Below are 25,560 nucleotides of genomic sequence, written 5' to 3'. Positions count from 1 at the left end.
TCTTCCATCTTCCTTCCTTCCCTTTGTTGTTCTGTTCATTCATTCATTCTTTCCTTTACCCCTTCTCTCTCTCATTATTAGACAAACATTAGATTAGTTTCCATATATGCATGGCATACTTAATGTATTGAAATTGCTCTTTATTTGTGTGTGTGTCTGCCCAGGCCCTGGAATACTCGAGGGTAGGAATTGTGACTCCATGATCACTGTGTGTCCAGTGTCCAGTGCTTTGTTTGAGCCACACTGGAGCTATTTGCTAATGAGTGTTTCTGTCCTTTGTGCCACCAATGCAAATTTAATTATTGTATGTATTATATGTTGTACTCTTAGTGCAGTTATTTAAGTCAACCTTCTACTGTGGACATCTGATGCATAGAAATGGAAGGTCAGATACTTTACATATTTATTTTAATCAAAAGAACCTAGCACAATGTTGAAAATAGTGTAGAAAGTTAACAAAAAGAACTTTTGCTGAATGAATGAGTGATAGGATAGACAGCTTGTATAGCATGTGTTTCTATTTAGATTATTACCTAACTTAGAAGCCAAGAAATTAGAGGTCGCATTATGAAAAACTATTCCACTTAAAATACTAACAGGAACTATTTATTACCACTGTAATTATAAAAATTAAACATATTTCTTATCTAAACTTGTAACAAATTTCCTCTAAAGAACCGGAAACACATAATAAATGGAAAGAGGTTTTGTTTTTTTTTTTTTTTTTAACCCTTTTCTCATCCAAACTGAATTGTAATAATCAAATAGGCAGCACTTTTTACAAACATTTCAAATGAAAAATATCAGAGCAACCTGGAGATAATTAACATGTAACCAGTTTGAAAGCTGAATTTCTTTCTCTTTCCATAATTTCCTGAAAATACTGGGCTCCCAAATGTAATTGTGAAGAGAGATATGTGGTGTAGCATAAAATGGTGGAATCATAGTGCCTGGGCTTGATTTTCCACTAGCTTTGTGACCTTGAGCAATTTATAGAATCTTCCTGGGTCTTAATTAATTCAGTTGTAAAATAATAATATGTACCTCATAGGATTCCAAAGGATAATGCTTAAGATAGTGCTTAAGCATTAAGCACATATTAAAATAATATATGTACCTCATAGGATTAAAAAGGATAATGCTTAAAAAATATTGGTGATGAAAAACAGTTCTTCCCATGTTTTTATTTACTCGTTAAAAGGTTAAAAAAAAAAAGTTCCAAGAAAAGTAGGTCAAACCGAGCAACAGAGATGAAGGCCACGTCTGTAAGAAGAGAGTAACTCAAAGGCCAGAGCTCTAAGAGCTGTGGGTAGTTCTGCCTCCTTGGAGCTCATCCCCCTCCACCCCGCCAGGGTTCCCACTGACTCCCTTTTGTTTGACTCTGTTCTCTTTTTTCCCCCGGAAGTGAAGATACAAAGGTTCCAAAGCAATTAGGTAACTTAGGGAACCACAGGACTTCCTAGAGAATGTTCCTACTGACATTAAAATGTAGATGGGCGCTGCCCTCCTTCCATTTTACAACTTTGCACTCTAAGTTATATTTCTTTCTGAGTGAAAAGCAGGAAATCATTCTTTCTGTCATAAAGCTTCCCACCAACTTACTTCTTGAAAGTCATGTTGTTGTTGTTGCTTTATGCTTTTTCCTTTTACTTGGGTTTGTTGGAAGGCTGCCAGAGTTGGCATACCCACCTGAAAGTGTTTCTCTGGCTTTGGCTTTGGCCTGGGCAGCTCATGATCTGCTGCTTATAACCCATCCTAAATTCTTTGAAAGAAAACAAAGATGCTTTCTAGTACAATATTTGCATGTATTGGTGGGGAGTTGTGTTCAGTGAAAAAGTTGTCTTGGCAGAAAACTGAAGGGAATTTTCTGAGTGCCTAGCCCAATTGTTGCCTTCCACTATTTCTTCCTCCTTCCTCTTTCAAACCAGACCTCACTGAAGTTACATTCTTGTCTCAGGGCAACAGTGACCTCCTCCTATTGACTGTAATTTCTGATATCTTCATTGCCCTTTATTCCCACTGCATCATCACAGTCCAAACCACCAACAGATCCACGCTGTGACTTACAACATTTCATTTCCCTGGTTTTCTCTCTTCCTCCTTTCAAAGTCCCCAAATGGAGTCTTTATTTTAAAATTTTATCTTTTAATATTCAATTATTTAAATAGCTCAAATAGTATAAAGTATTTTAAACAAACTTTAAACACACAGGGAAGTGTAGAACAAACATAAACATCTGGACTCAACAGATATTGATATTTTGTAATTTGTTTCAAATTACATACACATACAACTGACAGATATAATTTAAAACTGTCTTATAAATCCTACCAGACTCCCTCCCATCTGTTTCCAGATGAAACCACTATTCCGAAATCAATATCCTTTCTACTCATGTTTTTAAACAATACTAGCACTTTACATTGACTATATGAGTGATATTTATAAAGTAGTCCATCATGATTGCGGGTTTCTCTGGTGGTTCAGTGGTAAAGAATCTGCCTACCAACGCAGGAGACTTGGGTTCGACCCCTGGGTCAGAAGATCCCCTGGAGAAGGAAATGGCAACCCACTCCGGTATTCTTATGAGGGAAATCCCATGGACTGAGGAGCCTGGTGGGCTACAGTCCATAGGGTTGCAAAAGAGTCAGACAAGACTTAGCGACTAAACAACAACAGTCACAACTATCATGATTGCACTTCCCTTTCTTATTCAATTTTTGGATACTCCTGGAAATAATACTTGCTCTGTTTAAAACTATTCTCTCTGCTCAAATGTAGACATAAGGTCAGAGAGTTTTATGTTTTGGTCAGAGAAATGTTGACATTTTCAGTACTTAGAACATTGCCTGGGATAAAGGAATTGCTAGTTATATAACTGTTGAATGAATGACTACATGACTGAATGAATATATATGTAATGAGTCTTAATTTTCTGTAGAATAAACTGTAAAATAGTTGCCATGCCTTATGAAGCCCTGCAAGAGCTGGCCCTTGCTTGGCTTACCTGTCTCATTCCCCCAGGCTCTCAGTTCCTCCTCCATTTTTGTATTCTAGGCCACAGACACTCTTCTCTTTCATTTGAATTTGGCCAACTTCCACCTTTAATTCTTACATGGTTAAGCAGTTGATTGAGGAGGCAATGAACTAAACCTCATCCAAGAAGCTTCCAATGAGACAGGCCCTACACCATCCTAGTCTTACCTGTTGGCACGCAGAATCTTATCACTTGTCAGTATTTAGGATGATAATCACTATGAGGGCAGCGATCCTGTTTATCCTCTTCACTGCCAACATGGATACCTGAAGATTGTTACACAAACTACTTGCTGTCCTTAATGAAAGTGGAATAGGAATTAGGAATATTGTCTATGTTCTGCCCTCATTCTCCACTTAAAATCTTCTTTCTTTTCTTTCTCATTTTCTTGCCAGGTTTCTGTTCTTTCTCTGTCTAATTCTTGGTTCCTGGTTACTTTCAGTTTATGATGGCTATTAAAAATACTGCTGGCCTGATATTGGGGCTTCCTCAGTGGCGCTAGTGGTAAAGAAGCCGCCTGGACCGAGAGATGTGGGTTCGATCCCTGGGTCAGGAAGATCCTGTAGAGTAGTGAATGGCAACCCACTCAAGCATTTTTACCTGAAAAATTCCGTGGACAGAAAGGCCTGGCTGGGGCTACGGTCCATGGGTTGCAAAGTCAGGCACGACTGATGGTGCATGCACATACACACGTTTATTTTGATGGAGTTATTATGGCGCCCACTCCAGTACTCTCGCCTGGAAAACCCCATGGATGGCGGAGCCTGGTGGGTTTCAGTCCATGGGATCGCGAAGAGTCGGACACGACTGAGCGACTTCACTTTCACGCATTGGAGAAGGCAGTGGCAACCCACTCCAGTGTTCTTGCCTGGAGAATCCCAGGGATGGGGGAGCCTGGTGGGCTGCCGTCTGTGGGGTCGCACAGAGTCGGACACGACTGAAGTGACTTAGGAGGAGGAGGAGGATTGATAAAATACATTCTCATAATACAATATTATATGCATCTGTGTGTGTGTGCAGACAAGTAACACACAATCTTACCTCTAATAACCATTTTTTCTTAACAATAGGTAACGTTCATTTCAAACATCTTTCTGTGAATATATACAAGGAAATGGCTAAATATAATATAGACATTAATGTCAGTTGACTGCCTCTCCTAGTTGTTTTTGCAGTTACTTAATTTTAAGATCTCTAACTGTGCTAACAATCTTACAGAGTTGTATCGGAATTAAACAAGTTTCCTGGCACACAGGAAACATTATGCGTGTGTTTGTTAGTCGCCATTATCACAATGAGGGCACTGACCCAGAGTGACCTATAGGCTGAAATGGGGCAACTGTGAGCCAAGTAGGTAGAAGAAAGACCCAAGCATCTCTGTAACAAGCTTTGGAATAGCTGAAGCCATCGGAGCAGTCTTCTGGCTTAGCTAGCAGAGCCAGGTGCCAAGTGACTTTAAATCAGAGTCAACGAGATAGCTGCAAACAGCTGTAAGCTCTTTGGAAAAGTGCTGTAGATCTTAACTAAAAGTTAAACTTCATGTACTGTCAGTGTGGAGACCTTTCCAGGTTTAGCACTCGTTTCTCCCCTCCCACTTTCTCCCCCCATCCCTGCATATACACACATGCTCACACATATGCATGGAGCAAGAGGAAGGTCATTTCATTCTTCTGCTTGAAAAACTTCCCTGGCCCCACACAGTCTATAGGATAAGCTCCACACTCCTTAGTTAAAGCTGTCTTCAGAGGATGGCCCTAATACTTCCATCTTCTTTTTTTTTTTAACATTCCCCATCATTTATTGCAGATTGACACACACTTACTGAGGGCCTCCTCTGTGTCAGGCATGGTGTTAGGTGCTAGGGATGCAAAGATCAGTGAGATACAGTTATGTCCTTGAGAAACTAAATGATTCAGCAGTGGGGTGGGGTGGGGCGGGGGAGATAAGGATATAGGACCTTAAAATCCAGTTTGAAAATGTAAAGAGGGAAGCAGAATTTGCTTTAGAAATACAGAATAGTGGACTTATCAGTTTCTAAGTATAGCGAAAGTATCAGAGAGAAGGTGACATCTAGGCAGAGGTGAGCAGGAATTATTCAGTAAGGCAGGGAAGGTAACACACTTATGGACATGGAGGAATAAAACAGTGTTGTGTGTAGATGAGAATTATAAGCAGCCCTTGATACTAGAATGTAAAATTAGAATCATAAAGTGGTGGTGAATGAAATTAGAAAGATCATAGGAGGGTGAGGGAACTCTGTATGCCAGGTTGAAAAACTTGGATATATCCCATAGAGTTATGAAAACACTGGTAAGTGTTGAGCAATTAAATAAAATGGACAGATCTGTATTTTGGATACATTATCTACTAGCGAGATGAAAAAAACAGACTTAGAGGCACGCAGCACAAATTTGGGAGTAGAGAAATAAACTGGGAGATTACTGCAATAGTCAAATGTGAGATGATAACTTAGCCAAGGGAAAAGTTTTACAAATAAATGGAGAGGAGGGATAAAAATATTTAGCAGTGCCAATAGGAGAGCTTGCTGAGTGACTGGATATGGGCGGCCAGGGAGAGGGGAGAGTTTGTATGACTCACTTTTTATTTGGAGAAATGAGAATGGTGCCGTTCAGAGCCTCAATGCTGCATACTCTTTCCAATATGATCTTCTTCACTTTAGAAGTTTTTAATTTTATTTATTTGTTTTCTTTTGTGGCCACACCATGCAGCATGTAGGATCTTAGTTCCCTGAATTAAGGGGGAATTGAACAGGAATTGAACCTGTGCCCCCTGCAGTTGAAGCCTGATCTTAACCACCAGAGTACCAGGGAGGTCCTCTTCTTCACTGTTTTAAAAGTGAACTTAAAGACTATGCCTCAAGACTAAACCTTTTTAAATTTCTCCAGGGTTAGGTGTGCCCTTCTCCATTTTTCCATAATACTTTGCTTATTCCTTCCCTATAGCACTTGGTCGTGAATATGCAAATGTAATTTTTTTGTCCTATGTTTTGTAAAACTATCACAATGAGCATGGTCTACTTTTTCATTCAACAGAAAAGAATTTTATTATTACTATTTGGACTATAAACTGGACATGGAACAACAGACTGGTTCCAAATAGGAAAAGGAGTACGTCAAGGCTGTATATTGTCACCCTGCTTATTTAACCTCTATGCAGAGTACATCATGAGAAACACTGGACTGGAAGAAACACAAGCTGGAATCAAGATTGCCAGGAGAAATATCAGGAACTTCATATGCAGATGACACCACCCTTATGGCAGAAAGTGAAGAGCAACTAAAAAGCCTCTTGATGAAAGTGAAAGAGGAGAGTGAAAAAGTTGGCTTAAAGCTCAACATTCAGAAAACGAAGATCATGGCATCTGGTCCCATCACTTCATGGCAAATAGATGGGGAAACAGTGGAAACAGTGTCAGACTTTATTTTTTGAGGCTCCAAAATCACTGCAGATGGTGACTTCAGCCATGAAATTAAAAGACACTCCTTGGAAGAAAGGTTATGACCAACCTAGACAGCATATTAAAAAGCTGAGACATTACTTTGTCCACAAAGGTCTGTCTAGTCAAGGCTATGGTTTTTCCAGTGGTCATGTATGGATGTGAGAGTTGGACTGTGAAGAAGGGTGAGTGCTGAAGAATTGATGCTTTTGAACTGTGGTGCTGGAGAAGACTCTTGAGAGTCCCTTGGACTGCAAGGTGATCCAACCAGTCCATTCTGAAGGAGATCAGCCCAGGGTGTTCTTTGGAAGGAATGATGCTAAAGCTGAAACTCCAGTACTTTGGCCACCTCACGCGAAGAGTTGACTCATTGGAAAAGACTTTGATGTTGGGAGGGATTGGGGACACGAGGAGAAGGGGATGACAGAGGATGAGATGGCTGGATGGCATCACTGACTTGATGGACGTGAGTCTGAGTGAACTCCGGGTGTTGGTGATGGACAGGGAGGCCTGGCGTGCTGTGATTCATGGGGTCGCAAAGAGTCGGACACGACTGAGCAACTGAAGTGAACTGAATGTGCTGGGAAAACTGCACATAAAAATCACATAATTCTTATATAATTTACCATCTTGTTGGGAGAGAGATAAGACTCTTTCCCTCTCCCAGGAGAAGTGGTTATTGTTTAGATGTTTTCTCCCACTAGATTATTAAGTTTCTTGGAAATTAGACTAATTTTATATTTCCAGTTTTTCTATTTTCTATTACATTTTCTGGCACACACTAAGGCCTTAATTTGTTAAATTAATTCATACTTGATAATCTCAAAGACATCTCCAGCTGATCTTGTCTAAAACCAAACTACTGATCTTTATCAAAAAAAGTATTTATTTCTCCAGTCGTCATGGCAGAAAATTGGGCAGCCTTGCTTAATATCCATTGCAACCAATCATCTGTATGTCCTGTTGATTCTACTTCAAAGTGCATCTGAAATCTTCCAATGCACTGTTCAGCCCAAGACACCAAGAACTTTTGGTGCCTGCAGTGGCAACCAGCGGTAACCACCCCATCTGCCTCCCTGGTTCCACTTTCCATTCATCTCCAAATTATTCTCTCCCACAGAAAACAGAATAATATTTTAGAAATATGCATCCAATCATATTTTCTTCTTCTACTATATTCCCTGCAAAGGTTTCACATTGCAGTTAGTATTAAACACGCAAATCCTGAACCTGTTCTATAAGGCTGTATGGGAACTAGCCCCTGCTATCTTTATGATCTCTTATCGCATCATTTTCCCATTGGCATATCCACAGACCTTTTCTCTTAGCCAGAAATGCCCTTCTCATCATTTTTTGATAGCTATGTCTGTATCACTTAGGTCTCTACTAATTTTCGCTTCTTTAGAGAGATCTTTTATAATCACAGATTTAAATTATGTCTCCCCTACTATATTCATTTTCTAAAAACGCTTATTCTTTTGCTTCATAGTTCTTAACACAATTTGTATGTGGGACAGGGGGAGGGAGGAAGAGGGAGAGAGTCCTATCTCTCTCCCAACAAGATGGTAAATTACAGAGAACCATGTCTATTTTTTAACCCTGGTTTTATCCAGCACATTATTCTAGTGCAAATAGTAATAATAAAATACTTTTCTATTGAATGAATGAAAAAGAAGACCGTGTTTCATTGTGATAGTTTTACAAACATAGGACAAAAGTTTACACCAGTATATTCATATTCAAGGTGCTTAGCCATGTAGATAGTTGAATCTGTGAAGTAGTTGTTCAATTTGATGATAATCTATATTGAAATTAGAAGTTATGAATAGAAAAAAGTAAATAAATAGTATAAAGGAAAAGATCACCAATACCAGTTTTTATTTCCCTCACAAGAGAACCAATTATATATTTTTTCTTTCTTACATTTTTACTGTATATGTGTGTGTGCGCTCCATTTCATCTGTTTAGCTAAATTTAATAAAAACTTTGTGTTCAGCCCTGACTTGGCTCTGGGGACACTGGGATTTATGAGTATCAGAAAGTTCATCATCTGTGGTGAAAATAGGACTCAAATGCTGTCACAAGGTACTTAGGTGTTTTATTAAATCAGAATTTAAAATTTTTTTTTAGAAAAGAAAAATTTTCTGCATAAATACCACTCACTGAAAACAAAGTCTTAACATGAGCTGGTCTCAGAGGGCCCAAAATCGCAGGATTTTTAGAACCAGGCTTTTGCAATAAGCTAACACAGCTACCATGGATAATCTCTTGTCCTGTGAGAGATCGAGTCTAACACCAATGCTGTTATAATCTAGCCTCTAGGAGTTTGTGTTAAATCCATCTTAATTGTAAAATGGCTAGATGGCCTGACCTACCAGGTGGGCCCTCTGCCTGGAATGTCTTTTTCTCTTATTTTCCTGGAAAACTTATTTTCACAGGTCCCCTTGTAATACTTTCTGTTCACAGATCTGTACCCTTTACTTTATCGTAATCACACTTTTACTTTGGGCCTCTCTCATTAGCTTCTTGACAAGAGAGTGGCATATCTTTATTTTTATATATTTCAGTGGTAGGCAAATAGGTGCATAAAATGCATTTACTAAAGGTTTATTGAATAAATTGGAAGGGAAGATGGAAGGTATCATTCTGTTTTCATATTGTAAAGATTAGAAACAGCTATATAATACCATTTTGAGAAGACAATGACAATCATTTCGTAACATTTTTGGAGGAAAAAAACTCCTAAACCAAAACATCACGAAAACAACACCAAAAAAACAACCCTCCCAAAGTACCCCCCAGACCAGGGAGAGATGAGTCTTACCCTGTGTTGACATTATTTGAAAACTCATTAGTTAGAGGTGTCTGGTTTAGGTTGAGGATAAGCACTAAGAGAAACAAAGAGTTTAGACCAAATTCTACCTAATTCTGTGCTATCCTTTTGTCCTTAGACATGTCATGACATATTTTCGTCTCTTCCTGGCCAATGTTTCTCTCTCTATGCCTCTAATCACAGTTAACTGGGGTCCTTCCTAGCAACCTCTGGGAATATCCTGAAGATGGGCTGAAAATGCCCAGTAGACAGCCTAAGGATTCTGGTCCAGTTTAGCAGAGAAGGTAGGAATGTAGGCTGATTTCTCTCTGAGATACAAGATTTTCACGATGAGCCCAGGTGTTGGGAAGCCTTCTGTTCCTAAGGGAACTCTTTGTCGCATAAACAGTTCCATGAAGATGAGGACTGCTTGGAGATGTAACTCCCTCCCACATCTGTGTCCTTTCGGAGTTTTGAGGGAGGTGCCTATGCTGACATTGTGATGCACGTACCTGTGAGGTCATCAGTGGGCCAGGACCCCAGCTGGCATGCTTTGCAGGTGTACTCATCAAAGACGTACTCATTCTCCTTACAAGGTGTGCAGGTCCAGCAGCAGCTCACCTCTCCCTTCCGGATCACCTACAGCAAACATCGACATTTTTGATTATTTTTTTTCTCACATAGATAAACATACAGCAATCTTTTATTCAAATACGCTGCTTTACAAAGCAGAAAGGGGCTTTCACATAAATTATTTCAAATGTTTATGGTTAGGCAGTATGAATATGGACATTCTCATTTTATAATTGAAGAAACAGGCTGAGTTCAAGCAACCAGTCCAACATCATAAAACTGGTTGGAGACAGGGTCAAGAATGAAATTAAGTGTAAATCTCTGGATAATTAGCTTTAGCTACCTGTATTAATGAAGTGACTTATTTGTGCTCACAAGTAAATATGTTTACATTTCCACATGTGTATATGTAACTGAATTTCCCCCAGAGTTTGTGCCTTTCTTTGCTTCAAATTACAAATTTTTGCTTTCTGGATTTCCCCTGGCTTCCTGCCACTAGTTGAATAATTGTTAGGGGAAAAAAAAGCCCCTCATGGTATGTCTATGAAAGTTTTAAAACATCTATCTATATTGATAAAGCAATTAAGAATTTGTTTTGAATTCAGAGGCAGAAGATGCTTTTTCTGGAGATCACTTCTTAGACTGTTTCTACTAAAAATCTAGCTCAACAATTCATCCCATTCCTTCCTATTTTAGTAGTTTTGATTTGCTTGGGATGAAGAAGGATAAGGTCACTGAGACTATTATATTCCTCTTCGTCTGTTTGATTTTTTTTAAGGCAATGGAAAATAATTGAAATAATTTAACAGCTGAAAGAGTCCCAGATGTTATTCTTTAGAAATGGGTCTCTCTCTCTCTCTCTTTTTTTTTCCCCCACCAACTGGTACATGAATAGCCTCTGTGGAATAGAGACAGCATTCATTAAACATTCCTATAAATAATTAAATCTGTGATTAAAAACTAGACACAGAAGTGATTACACTTCAGATTCCTTGTCTGAAATGCTGACTCTGTTAACGACCTTTGATAATAATGTCTGGATTTCTGTAGCCAAACACAGTTGTAAGCTGGCACGCCTTTCTTCTATTCTGTACTGTCCCTCGTGCTGACTTTTGGCACTCCAACAATACAAGTAGGAAATGATGACAAAAGGACCTGAAATATCCCTTCCCTAAAATAACCAGATAAATGAGGCAAAATTGCTAATCAGACCTGCTTCATCTGTCTAAAGCTTCCTTCATAAGAATATTGACTGTTTACCGGTAATTTAGTGCATGCCATATGGTGTCATCTCATTGAAACTTTGGAATAGCTCTGTATGAGGTAGCTAGTTTTATTTTATTCATTTTTTCGGGGTGGGGAATAAGACTAAAGCTCAGAGAGTTTGCACGACACGTGGGTAAATGAGAGATCAAATAATGCCTGTTGGACTTTGAGGTCATGCTCATAAATATTGAACCTTATTGGTTTATATCAAGATAGGGTTCATGATATTTTGAAGTAGGTGGAGGAAAGAGAATCAAGGGGTACCAAAGTTCCAGTCTTACTTATGGTGGTGTTCAGTCGCTCATTTGTGTCCGACTCTTTGTGACCCCGCAGAGCAGTAGCTCTCCAGGCTCCTCTGTCCGTGCGATTCTCCAGACAAGAATACAGGGCTGTCATTGCCTCCTGCGGGGGATTTTTCCAACCCCGATTTTGAACCCAGGTCTCTCGCACTTCCAGGCACCTTCTTTACCACTGAGCCACCAGGGAAGCCATCTTACTTAGAGCCACTAAATAATTGTGTAGCCTGGAGCAGTCTTCCAGCCGATTCTCTTTCTTCCAACCAAGACTAATGCTTTCGAAATCAAACCTGCATTTAGAGTCCCCTGAGGATTAAATCTGTGGAGAAGGGAATGGCAACCCACTCCGGTATTCTTCCCTAGAAAATTCAGTGGACAGAGAAGCTTGATGGTCTATAGTCCATGGGTTGTAAGGAGTCAAACACAGCTGAGTGAATCGAGAATCATGAAGATTTGTTAACTGTGTGTGTGTTAGTTGCTCAGTTGCATCTGACTCTTGCGACCCCATGGACTGTAACCTGCTAGGCTCCTCTGTTCATGGACTTCTCCAGGCCAGAATTCTGGAGTGGGGAGCCATTCCCTTCTCCAGGGGATCTTCCTGACTCAGGAATGAAACCCAGGTCTCCTGCATTGCAGGCAGATTCTTTACCATCTGAGACACCAAGGAAGCCCGTGTATACCGTAGAATACTTTAAAATATTAACTATTTTATTAGTGATATACATATGAATACCCACATAGAGAAATGGATTTCATTTTCAGGGTATTTTCAACCACACTTGGTAAAAAACTGTCATTGGGACAGTTACTAGATTTTGTAATGCAAGGAGGCACATTTCAAATGCTGAAGGATTCTTTCTTAGCAGCCTGGCAAACAAAAGCACTTGCATTTTTCCTCTTAGAAATATGCTGACTTTCTGTGATTCAACTTGATTGGCTTTATAAATTTCAGGTTTTTACCAAAAAGCTCATGACCTTTTCCAAGATTAATTCCAATCCTTATGATCTTTGTTGAATTGATAGGGACAACATAATGTCTTCTGATCATTAAGAACTGATTTGTTTTACCTTTTTTCACTTGCTATATATGTTCTGTTTCACATTCATTTTGAATACAAGAGGTGCTGACAATTCTCCTTCGGACTAATTTCCAATCATTGTGAACAACCTGGAAGTAGTATGCTTGTCCTTATGAATAACAATTTGCTGACATATTGACCCTTTGCCAGACTAAGTGTCCTTTCATGGACCCTAAATTAACAAATCTGATCAATGCTATGAGGTGTTGATATCATTAGGGAAGCTGTTCAGTGACCATTTTAAGCCATATCAAGAAAGTGTAGACAGTTATATATTTCAGTTCAGTCACTCAGCGATGTCTGACTCTTTGTGATCCCATGAACCACAGCATGCCAGGCCTCCTTGTCCATCACCAACTCCCAGAGTCCACCCAAACCCATGTCCATTGAGCTGGTGATGCCATCCAACATCTCATCCTCTGTCATCCCCTTCTCCTCCTGCCCTCAATCTTTCCCAGCATCAGGGTCTTTTCAAATGAGTCAGCTATTCGCATCAGGTGGCCAAAGTATTGGAGTTTCAGCTGCAACATCAGTCCTTCCAATGAACATCCAGGACTGATCTCCTTTAAAGATGGACTGGTTGGACTGGACTCTCAAGAGTCTTCTCTAACATCACAGTTCAAAAGCATCAATTCTTCGGCACTCAGCTTTCTTTATAGTCCAACTCTCACATCCATACACGACCACTGTAAAAACCATAGCCTTGACTAGATGGACCTTTGTTGACAAAGTAATGTCTCTGCTTTTGAATATGCTATCTAGGTTGGTCATAACTTTCCTTCCAAGGAGTAAGCGTCTTTTGATTTCATGGCTGCAGTCGCCATCTGCAGTGATTTTGGACCCCCCCAAAATAAAGTCTGACACTGTTTCCAATGTTTCCCCATCTATTTCCCATGAAGAGATGGGACCAGATGCCATGATCTTCGTTTTCTGAATGCTGAGCTTTAAGCCAGCTTTTTCACTCTCCACTTGCACTTTCATCAGGAGGCTCTTTAGTTCCTCTTCACTTTCTGCCATAAGGGTGGTGTCATCTGCATATCTGAGGTTCTTGATATTTCTCCCGGCACTCTTGATTCCAGCTTGTGCTTCTTCCAGCCCAGCATTTCTCATGATGTACTCTGCATATAAGTTCAATAAGCAGGGTGACAATATACAGCCTTGACGTATTCCTTTTCCTATTTGGAACCAGTCTGTTGTTCCATGTCCAGTTCTAACTGTTGCTTCCTGACCTGCATATAGGTTTCTCAAGAGGCAGGTCAGGTGGTCTGGTGTTCCCATCTCTTTTCAGAATTTTCCACAGTTTCTTGTGATCCACACAGTCAAAGGCTTTGGCATAGTCAATAAAGCAGAAATAGATGTTTTTCTGGAATTCTCTTGCTTTTTCGATGATCCAGCGGATGTTGGCAATTTGATCTCTGGTTCCTCTGCCTTTTCTAAAACCAGCTTGAACATCTGGAAGTTCACAGTTCATGTATTGCTGAAGCCTGGCTTGGAGAATTTTGAGCATTACTTTACTAGCATGTTAGATGAGTGCAATTGTGTGGTAGTTTGAGCTTTCTTTGGCATTGCCTTTCTTTGGAATTGGAATGAAAAGTGGCCTTTTCCAGTCCTGTGGCCACTGCTGAGTTTTCCAAATTTGCTGGCATATTGAGTGCAGCACTCATCGAGACTATTAATCTTGTGAGAGTAAATGTGTCTTACTTAGTTTTGCCCCACTAATGTAAACTATTACATTAGAGGAGCTTGATAAATATTTGTTGTTAATTAGAAATTGATGTGAATTCCAGCTGTGAACTCTTTACTCCCAGGAAGCATGTCTTCTAAAGGCTTACATGAGTAGACAGGGTATAAGCATGACTCACCAGTTGGTTCAGTCAGTCCTACTATTAAGACTGTTCTGGGTTTTACTAAGTATTGAAATAACTTAATAAGAAAAGAATTAAATGTTTTTGACATTTGAAGCTTACTGTGGAAAAGGCAAAACAAATGTCTCAACTTGTTAAAAACATTCAGCGATAGTGAATACATCAGAACTCACAACAAGAATGCAAGAGACGCAGGCTCTGTCTCACCTTTATCTGGCCTTTTTCACATGGTTCACTGCACACAGACCTGATGATGTGGCTCTTCTTGGCCCATACTTCATCATCATCCATTTTTAATTCTCCATTGTCCCAGCTTCCAACATTGATATAATCAAAATAATCTTTTCCCATTTCTTTGAAGTTCATTATTTCATACCTTAGAAACAAGAATATAATAATTATTCAGCTAAAATATAAATATTCAGCTATGGAAAAGCAACAGATGTCTGTCCTCCAAAATGTACCTATTGTCATATTAGTGACACTGGAATTTTCCATGACAGTACACTTAGAATAACTAAAAGCTTGTCTGTTTCACTTTCTCTTCAGAGACCTTTTTTTTTTTAACTTTGAAGCTTACACCTGAAATAGAAAATAATCCCATGTGAGAAGGTGACTTGACCTCAGCATGACGAAAGACTGTTTTGGAATAACTTCAAGAAGTTTAAGGAAGTACTTCTTTAGGCTTCTTAAAAAGACAGCAAAGTTTTCATCTCCTCTGAAATAAAATGACAAATTTCCTTTGTTAACTAAGTGAGGTAAATCTTTAATCTTAGCTTCAGCTTTAGAGAATGTGGAGGTAATTTGGACAGGACCTGATCCTTTCTTATTTTATCCTTTATCAATGGCTAAACTCATCGTATAAAGACACTTTAAGAAATGATGTTTAAAATACTTCTGAAAATTGAAAGCTTCTAAAGTACCTTATGCAATGTAGAAATGCTGGAAGGTACTAGTACCTTGTGAATTCTCAGCCTTTATCATCTATTGTTCTTAGGCCATGTTGTCTGTTTTATATACTCTTACTTACAAATACCCACAATATAATGTTTATATTTTTGCTTTAAATAGTGAGTTGTACTTAATCTGACGTTGATTCTCCATGTCTCCTCTGCTCAGGCATCAACGTACGTGTGTGTGTGTGTGCGTGCGTGAGCGTGCATGTGTCTGACTCTTTTCGACCCCATGGATTGTAGCCCACCAGGCTCCTCTGTCCATGGGATTCTTCAGGCGAGAATACCGGAGCGGGTTGCCATTTCCTCCTCCAGGGGGTCTTCCCGACGGAAGGACTGAACCCGAGTCTCCTGCCTGCGTCTCTTGCATTGGCAGGCAGATTCCTTACCTCTTGAGCCACCTGGGAAGCCCTGGGCAGTCACAGGGCCTCTTAAACCTTATTTGTCAGTGGACTCCCTATTTATCAGTTGAGGTCAGAAAACTTTTGCTATAAAGGGAGAGATAGTAAATATTTCAGGCTTTGTGAGATGGCTTCAGCTAAAACTACACAACACTGTTAGAGCAGCGTGAAAGAGCCACAGACAGTATCTAAACGAATGAGACTTTTTTTGTTATTTAGTTGCTAAGTTGTGTCCGATTGTTTGTGACCCCATTAGGCTCCTGTCTCCATGGAATTTTCCAGGCAGGAATACTGGTGTGGGTTGCCCTTTCCTACTCCGGGGGATCTTCCCAACCCCGGGATCAAACCTGCATCCTCTGCACCAGCAGGCAGATTCTCTACCACTGAGTCACCAGGAAAGTCCGAAATAAATTAAGCTGTGTTCCAGTAAAACCTTATTTACAAAAACAGCAGGCCTGATTTGGCCTGTGGAGCACAGTTTGCCAACCTGTAATCTATCCCGTTGGTGGTAAATAGTAAAGGTCCATATTTCTTGTCTATAATTCTAAAATCCTTAGAGCTCTTAAAAACCATAAGTTTTTTCATAATGCACTTGGCAGCAAATCATGAGCCATTCTGAACTTATCTAGTGACAGAACTTGACCCACAGTGTCATGAGACTATACGTCATTTATCACACTTAACTGTGAATATGCATATGTTTTGCGGTGGAAATATTAATGCATTGTTTAAAGAGTGCTGCCCCACAGTATGCTGGAGGCATTATATAACTGTATACTTTTGTAAACCAAAAATTCAGAATTCTGTAACACACTTGCCCAAGGGTTTCATTGAAGAACTATATACTGATAATAGTCTAGTTCCGTGAGACTTAAAAACAATGATTGAATTTGAGTCTCTAACAATCTGTAGTTATGTGTGCCAGACTAAGTTGTCACCTCTCCTAGCTTCCCCTGTTTAGGATCTTCCTCTTGTGACCCCAGCATTTTAGGAGAACCCCGAATCACCCTAGTCTCCTCTGGTTTATGGCCCAGGTTGAAATGCCTTTGATTCAGCTGCAATTTTTACTCCAGAGAAATAACAATGCAGTACCTACAAATACATTTCCAGGAGAATAGGGGCTTTTTGATTTTGATACTGATTAATTGGCAGGCTACTGTATCAGGTTAGGAGTTAAAGTCCAGAAGACTGAGTTAGAATCTTGACTATCGTGTATTAGGCTGTATCTTTGGGCAAGTCATTTTTTTGTAAGTCTCAGTTTGAGCCTTCAGCTAGAAAAGAATTTGATAATATTACTTACCTCATAGGATTAAAATGTAGAGGATTTAGCTAAGTGTTTGCCTCAGAACACACACTTAGTGATTATAAGTTGTAATTATCTTGTAACTTTCACTGGATTCATTGGAAAAAAACAGAAAATTTGCAAACCACTTTTTTTCTGAGTTTGGCTTGTATGCTCAGGGGCTGATTCTGATCATTTATTAGTAGATTACTGTAATATCCAACCTTAGTAATGACTGAGAAGTCTTTAAACAACTGTGAATTCCCAGAAATTGTTTGCAAAATTTTATGGAAATTGTCCATGAGAGAATACTTATAAATCTCATCTGAGTCTTAAAGAGATTCCTGTTCTGCAAATGGTTAAGGGTCAGTGTCCTAAACATCCCCCATTCTAGCATATTTGGGAGATTGTGAATGAGACAGTGATGTTCAGATCTGTTAAACTTTCCCACTAGAATAGAGCTGAGCCATCTGAGCTATTTCTTCATTGTCTGGTTTCTGGAACTGACTTAGGTACATGTCATGAAAACTATTTGAATGGATGGAGCTTCAGTCAGCAAAGGCTATGAACAAATCCCAAGCTGATGTCAGTGCTCCAGGGATGCACACAGGTATAATAAATCCATGGGACGATGTCAGAGCCCAGCCTTGACCTGAGCCTGAAGCTTGAGCTCATTCATTGACCTGCCCTAAGAAGTTCTGGAGAAGGAAATGGCAACCCATTCTAGTATTCTCGCCTGGGAAGTCCCATGGACAGAAGAGCCTGGCAGGCTACAGTCCATGGGGTCACAAATGACATGACTTAACAACTAAACACCGAACACCAAGATGCCTTACAATGAATGTGAAGTTCTCTTTGGCCCTGAGAAAATGCTTACATTTCTGCCAAGTAGAAAGCAATATATAAAAGTCTTATCTTGGCCAACAGCTTGCATGGAGCAGTACTCATCAACTCGCTAGAACAGAGAAAGTATCCAGCTTTCCTCTTGGCTGCCTGACTTGGAACTGCTGTCATGTAGAAGTTCAGCTTGTGAGATAGTAACAGCTGCATTAGGGAAAAACTCCAGCTCGCATCAGGCATATGAAACAAGCTAGACCAAGACGGCTGGTACCATGTGTGGGCACATGGCGTGTGAGTCATGGAGGGACTCACGGGACCTTCTCTTGGCAGGATCAGCTGCAAACAGTGTAAACACAGCCTCTCCAGGCATACCTGTCAAGCAAAAGCTGTGGCTGGAAAAATAGCAGGGGTTTTACAGTGGCCAACCCAAGGACCCTGACTGTCCTAATGCAGGGCAGATTGAAGACTCAGCCCTGCTATAAGTCAGAATGTCACTTCAGTGACATTATCCCTCATGGATTAAAAGTCTCCTGTGAAGAGTCACTTAAGAATTTAGAGTCTTAGATAGATGTGAAAGATGGTAACGTTCTAGGTACTTAATGACTTCCCTGGAGGCTGGCCTATAATTATGAGTGAGTTCGTATTTCTCAGGCTCCTCTCTAAGTGAAAGGTAAAATTTTAGAGAAAAAGGCCATTTAGTCCTCAAGATGGGAGAAAGTGTTCCAGTGGAGGATTCTAAAATAAAATATGACTTGTAACTTGCTGTACCTACAACAAACAATAGAATAATACCTCAGTCCTGTTTCTGGATTACCAGAAATGGAATTCTTCCTGTTTCAGAATAATTCTGTGACCCAAGAAGAGATAAGAATACATGGAATAAGGGGGCAAGTATGTACAGAGAAACCATGAACTGGCTTTTCATTATCCGACTATACTGTGAGGCTCCTGCCTCTAAGTGTGGGTCTTGGAAGTGTGGTGATGGTTCCAAGAGCATGTTTTAGACATCGGCATTCACACTTTTTCCTGGCCACAGGAACTGGAGCTTCCTCTCTCTGTCTTTACTCACTTTGTGATATCAGAACTAAGCAAACATGTCTGGAAGCATAGATAACCACAAAGGAGAGAAACAGGCTTCACAGGATCAAGAGACAGAGTGATCAGGCTCTGGTGTCTAGAGAAGAATGGTAACAATACCTTCCTGGAGAGTCTCCGTTCTCATCAAATAGGATCATGTCTCCAGAAACCCCAGTAAAATTGGTTTTCATCAGAGAGTCCAAAAGTTTCCGTCCATCAATTGGCTTCATGGCGTCACAGAGGCCCGCATAGCCTGGACAGAGGGACATCTGCATGTTGTGGAGCCCATAGGCCATGGAATAGATTGCGTTGATCACAAATCCCATTTTGGAGTCTTGCACATGATGTGTTCTCAGAGTCAGAGAACCTGTGGGAAAAAAATTAGGGATTAAATTTGAGATTTAATCCTACGATAGCTCTTTATGGATTCTGAATAATTTGACAATGCATTAGAACAATTTATAACAATTACAACCAGAGGAAATACCAAGAACAGGTGCCAAAATAGTATTCCTAATAATATTAGTGTTCCTAATTGTCTTCTATGTTCATGTTTTTCCCCATGAAGACCTGAATCCCCTCCAGTACCAAGATTCACTTCCTCTATTACCAAATTCTGGGGATGGATGGAGTATAGCCCTCCATCAAATTCCACAAAATTTATCTTAAAGACAGATTAATCTACCAAGTACTTAGCTGTGATAATATACTTCCTTGGTTTAGATATCCTCAACAAATTTCCAGTTTCTCCAATTAATCTCCAACAAATCTCTAATTAAGTCTTAGCTGAGCAAAGTAGATACCCTATTGCCTTGCCTCAACTTACCTAGTTGCATTTATCACCTACTACTTCCAACCTCAGAGTATATGTGCTCCATAAATTGACCTATTTGGAAATTCTGAAATACAATATTTAAGCCCCATTAATTCATCCATTAATTAAATATTTACTGGAGTCTGAGTATACATAAAGCTCTGTGTATGGTGATCTAAGGAAAATATAAAAATGAATTGGAGATGGATTCTGCACTTAAGAGGAGACTTGTTCAGTAATAGAGATAAATTATGTAACACTGAAAGGCAGAAGGTGATAAATCTATAACAGATGTGGAGTTAAAATCTACTGAGGTCCAAAGAGGGGGAAATCCCTTTCAGTGAAGGGCCCTTGGGAACATTTCATTAAAGAACTAAAACATTTGGGATGAATTACTGGTTAAACAAATATGAAATGAATGCCTGTTAGTTCTGACTGCTCAGAACTTGCTAAAAGTGGGGAACATAATAAAGAATAAAATAGACATGATTATTGTTTTTGTTTACTTAGAGTCTAGAGGGCAGATAAACATCTTAGCAGGACTGAATAGGGAGGAGCGCTAGACCAAAAAACTCGCTGATGCTGAGCATTGTGGCTGAGTATCTGATGCATGAAGAGTGGAGGACAGCATGTTTGAAGGTTCCCAGATGAGATCAAACACACTATGTTTGGGAACCTTTAAAAAGGTTGGAATGTTTGGAATGTAGGGTAGGAGGTAGGAGAATGAGGAGAAATTGAATAGTAGATGAAAGCAGGATTGCTTAAGTCAGGTTAAGAGCCCTAGGACCTTTTGTTGTGTTTAAAATAGGAAGAAACATGATCAGATTTCTAATTTAGAAAGATCAATCTGACTACATTGGAGAAACATTTAAAGGGGTACAGGCGTGGAGTCATACCCATTAAGTGGTAATGCAGTGTTTCCAGGGACAGGTGAAAATGCCCTTGCTGAGGGCAGAGGTCATGATTAAGGACAGAAGTATCTAGGAGATGGAGTCTACTACCAGGCCTGGTGACTGAGGAATGGAGAGGAGTGAAACACGTGGGAAGAACATGGGTATAGCATAAAAGTAACGGATGAGGTAAAGACAGAACATTCCATATGGGGAGAAGTTTTCATTCAAGAGAGATATATAGGAACTCTCCAAAGATGACATGGCTTTTTATGACTTTCAAACGGTACTGGCATAGAGGCTCCTAGGGAAGCCAGCATGGTTCATCCTGACATAAGTGTAAGACGGTTAGTCTTGTTTCCATCTCAGGACAAGACACTGGCCCTAGGCTACTTTCCAACCAAATCTTACAATTTCCTTTTCTACACAGACTTTATTCACAGTTTGACATTTGGCCTCATACCACTGGAAATGCATTTGTTCCAGGTGCTAAGTCAATTCTTGGAAGTCACTTTTGACTTTTTTTCTTTCCTTCATTCACTGTCTACTTCTATTTGGTCTATCTTCAAAATATATCCAGAATTAGATTATTTGATGCAAATCTACTTTGTCAGGTTCAAGATATATATCCTGTCTGGATTACAGCAATAGTCTTTTAATTAGATTCTTTCTTTCTACTTTAAACTATTCTATAGCCACTCCAGTAAATTTTTAATGCAATAACTAAAAAATATTCTTAAAATAAGAGTCAGATTATGATACTCCTCTGATCAGACTTTCTAGTGGCTCCATTATTACTGAAAGAAAAAGCCAATGTCCAAGCCCTGACTTTCAAAGACAAACAGGATTTTGACTCATGGTGTTCCACACCTTATCCTTCTGACTCCTAATACTCTTTATTTAAATTATTCCCCCCTGAATATTTAGCAAGAAAAGGCAACTAATTATATACAATTAAGATGGTAAAAGACAAATGTTAAAATAACCTGTACCTGTTAATACAATATGGGCTTGAGGGATACACAAAATTTAAAAATGTAAAATATGACATCAAAACCCTAAAATGGTGGGAGCTGGTGGTGGTAAAAGTATAAGCTTATTAGAATGCATTTGAACTTATGAGATCACTAACTTAAAATAGTCATCTATAAATATAGATTGTTACATAGGAACCTCATGGTACACAAACCAAAAACCTATACACACCAAAAGAGAAAGGATTCGGAACATAACATGGCAGTTATAAAATCAGAAGAGAGAAAGGAAAAAGGAACAAAAAGAACTATGGAACAACCCGCAAACAATTAACCAAAAGGCAGTGAGCTAATTGCTGTTGTGGTTTAGTTGCTAAGTTGTATCAGACTCTTTTGTGACCCTATGGACTGTAGCCCACCTGGCTCATCTGTCCTTGGGATTTACCAGGCAGGAATACTGGAAGGGGTTGCCATTTCCTTCTCCGGGGTATCTTCCTGACCCAGGAATCAAACCCATGTCTCCTGCATTGACAGGTGGATTCTTTACCACTGAGCCACCAGGGAAACCCAATAAGTGAATACTTATCAATAATTCTTTAAATGTAAAGGGACTTTAGTCCATATATGTTCCAATCAAAATACATAGAATGAGTGGATAGGAATACAAGACCCATGTATACATTGTCTATAAGAGACTCACTTCAGATCTAAAGACACATGGAGTGAAAGTGAGGGGATGGAAAAAGATAATCCATGCAAATGGAAGTGAAAAGAAACTGAGGTAGCAATACTTGAATCAGACAAAATGGACTTTAAAACATAGACTGTAACAATAGACAAAGAAGGACATTACTTAATGGTAAAGGGATCAATCCAAGATGAAGATATAACTGCCGTAAATATATATGTACTCAAAATAGAAGCATCACAATATATAAAGCAAATAACTGAGAAACATAAAAGGAGAAATTGACAGTACTTCAATAGTAGGAGAATGCTTTTAAGACTTCAGTTAAATCAATGGACAGATTATCCAGAGAGAAAGTCAGTAATTATTGCCCTTAGATGATATATTAGACCAGATGGATTTAATAGCTACACATGGAACATTCCATCCAAAAGCAACATTCTTTTCAAGTGCATAGGGAACATTACTTAGGATAGAACACATACTAGGCCAGAAAGCAAGCCTTAATAAATTTAATAGTTATTAGATAAATAAAATTCTGACCATAACAGTATGAGACCAGAAATTGACTACAAGAAAAAACTACAAAAAATACAAACAGCTGGAGTCTAAAGAATATGAAAATAAACAACGATCAATGAATAAGTCAAAGAGGAAATTACACTTAGAAATACATGAAAAATGGAAAAACAATGATTCAACTCTAAGGAACACAGCAAAAGCAGTTCTAAGAGGAAAGTTGATGGTGACAGAGGCCTGCAGCAGGAAACAAGAAAAGGCCAAGTTAACAACCTAAATTTACACCTAAAGTAACTAGAGGAAAAGGTCAAACAAAACCCAGAATTAGTAGATCTATAAGATCAGAATGAAAATAAATTAGAGACTAAGAAAAATAGGAAAGGTTAATGAAATTAAGAGGTTTAAAAAAATAAAATTGATAAAACTGTATCCAGATTAATTAAGGGAAAAAAAGAGAAGTGGCCTAAATAAATAGAATATGAATGAGTATAAGTTACCATTAACACGACAGAAATAGAAATGATCACAGGAGATTACTACAAATAATTATATGGCAATAAAATGGACAAACTAGAAGAAATGGATACATTTCTAGAAATGAACAATCTCCTAAGGCTCAATAAAGATGAAAGAGAAAATATGAACACACCAATTACTGGTAATGAAACTGAATCAGTCACTAAATAAAAAACTCTTAAGCAACAAAAGTCTAGGACAAAATGGCTTCACATGTGCATTCTATGAATCATTTAAAAGAAGAGTTAAAACCTAGCCTTCTCAAACTATTCCAAAAAATTTAAGAGACAGGAACACTTCTGAACTAATTCTTTGAGGCTAGTTTCATCCTGATACCAAAGCTAAAGACACAACATACACAGAAAAGAACATTACAGACCAATATCACTAATAAACATAGATGCAAAAATCCTCAATAAAATACTAGAATGTAGAATTCAAAAGTACATTAAATCAATTGTATATCAAGATCAAGTGGGATTTATCCTAGGGATGCAAGGATGTTTCAGTATTCAGAAAACAATCAATGTGACAACACCACATTAACAAATTGAAGCAATATGATTTTCTCTATAGATGCAAAAAATACTTACGACAAAATTCAACATCCATTAAAAGTGGTGTAGAGGAAATGTACCTCAGCATAAGGGTCCTATTGGATAAACCCATAGTCAACCTCCATTGACCATTTTATCTACTACCGTGGGCAAGAATCCCTTAGAAGAAATGGAGTAGCCCTCATAGTCAACAAAGGAGCCCAAAATGCAGCACTTGGATGCAATCTCAAATATGACAGAAGGATCTCTGTTCATTTCCAAGGAAAACCATTCAATATCACAGTAATCCAAGTCTTTCCCTCAACCAGCAGTGCTGAAGAAGCTGAAGTTGAATGCTTCTATGAAGACCGACAAGACCTTCTAGAATTAACACCCCAAAATATGTCTTTTTCATTATAGGGGACTGGAATGCAAAAGTAGGAAGTCAAGAGATACCTGAAATAAAAGGCAAATTTGGCCTTGGGAGTACAAAATGAGGCAGGACAAAGGCTAACAAGAGTTTTGCCAAGAGAATGCACTGGTCATAGCAAACACCCTCTTCCAACAACACAAGAGAAGACTCTAAACATGGACATCACCAGATGGTCAATACTGAAATCAGACACAAGAGAAGACTCTAAACATGGACATCACCAGGTGGTCAATACTGAAATCAGATTGATTATATCCTTTGCAGCCCAAGATGGAGAAGCTCTATACAATCAGCAAAAAACAAGACTGGGAGCTGACTGTGGCTCAGATCACGAATTCCTTATTGCCAAATTCAGACTTAAACTGAAGAAAGTAGGGAAAAACACTAGACAATTCAGGTATGATCTAAATCAAATCCCTTACAATTATACAGTGGAAGCGACAAATAGATTCAAGGGATTAGATCTGATAGACAAAGTGCCTGAAGAACTATGGATGAAGGTTCGTGACACTGTAGAGGAGGCAGTGATAGAGACCATCCCCAAGAAAAAGAAATGCAGAAAGGCAATGTCTGAGGAGGCCTTAAAAATAGCTGAGAAAAGAAGAGAAGTGAAAGGCAAAGGAGAAAAGGAAAGATATACCCATTTGAATTCAGAATTCCAAAGAATAGCATGGAAAGATAAGAAAGCCTTACTCAGAGATCAGTGTAAAGAAATAGAGGAAAACAACAGAATGGGAAAGACTAGAGATCTCTTCAAGAAAATCAGAGATACCAAGGGAATATTTCATGCAAAAATGGACTTGATAAAGGACAGAAATGGTATGGACCTAACAGAAGCAGAAGATATAAAGAAGAGGTAGCAAGAATACACAGAAGAGCTGTACAAAAAAGATCTTCACGACCCAGATAATCATGATGGTGTGATCACTCACCTAGAGCCAGGCAGCCTGGAATGTGAAGTCAAGTGGGCCTTAGAAAGCATCACTAAGAACAAAGGTAGTGGAGGTGATGGAATTCCAGTCAAGCTATTTCAAATCCTAAAAGATGATGCTGTGAAAGTGCTGCACTCAATATGCCAACAAATTTGAAAAACTCAGCAGTGGCCACAGGACTGGAAAAGGTCAGTTTTCCTTCCAATCCCAAAGAAAGGCAATGCCAAAGAATCCTCAAACTACTGCACAATTGGACTCCTCTCACACGCTAGTAAAGTAATGCTCAAAATTCTCCAAGCCAGGCTTCAGCAATTCGTGAA

The 25,560-nt window shown here is 39.1% G+C and overlaps 1 protein-coding gene across 3 annotated transcripts in view; it reads right to left on the bottom strand.

Annotated features, from left to right (window-relative positions):
* The window catches only part of GRM5 (glutamate metabotropic receptor 5), a 606,414-nt gene that overhangs the window by 94,448 nt on the left and 486,406 nt on the right, over window positions 1-25,560 (bottom strand). For all 3 annotated transcript variants that reach the window (XM_018043523.1, XM_018043522.1, XM_018043524.1), the window contains exons 5-7: window positions 19,059-19,305; window positions 14,593-14,761; window positions 9,819-9,945 (exon numbers count right to left, since the gene is read on the bottom strand). In XM_018043523.1, coding sequence (XP_017899012.1) covers window positions 9,819-9,945; window positions 14,593-14,761; window positions 19,059-19,305 — 543 coding nt within the window. The remainder of the gene's footprint in view (window positions 1-9,818; window positions 9,946-14,592; window positions 14,762-19,058; window positions 19,306-25,560) is intronic.

This window comes from Capra hircus, chromosome 29 (genome assembly GCF_001704415.2).
Source record: "Capra hircus breed San Clemente chromosome 29, ASM170441v1, whole genome shotgun sequence".
Taxonomy (NCBI): Eukaryota; Metazoa; Chordata; class Mammalia; order Artiodactyla; family Bovidae; genus Capra; species Capra hircus.
Note: the sequence above shows the minus strand (reverse complement) of the source record. Positions and strands in the feature narration are given on the sequence as shown.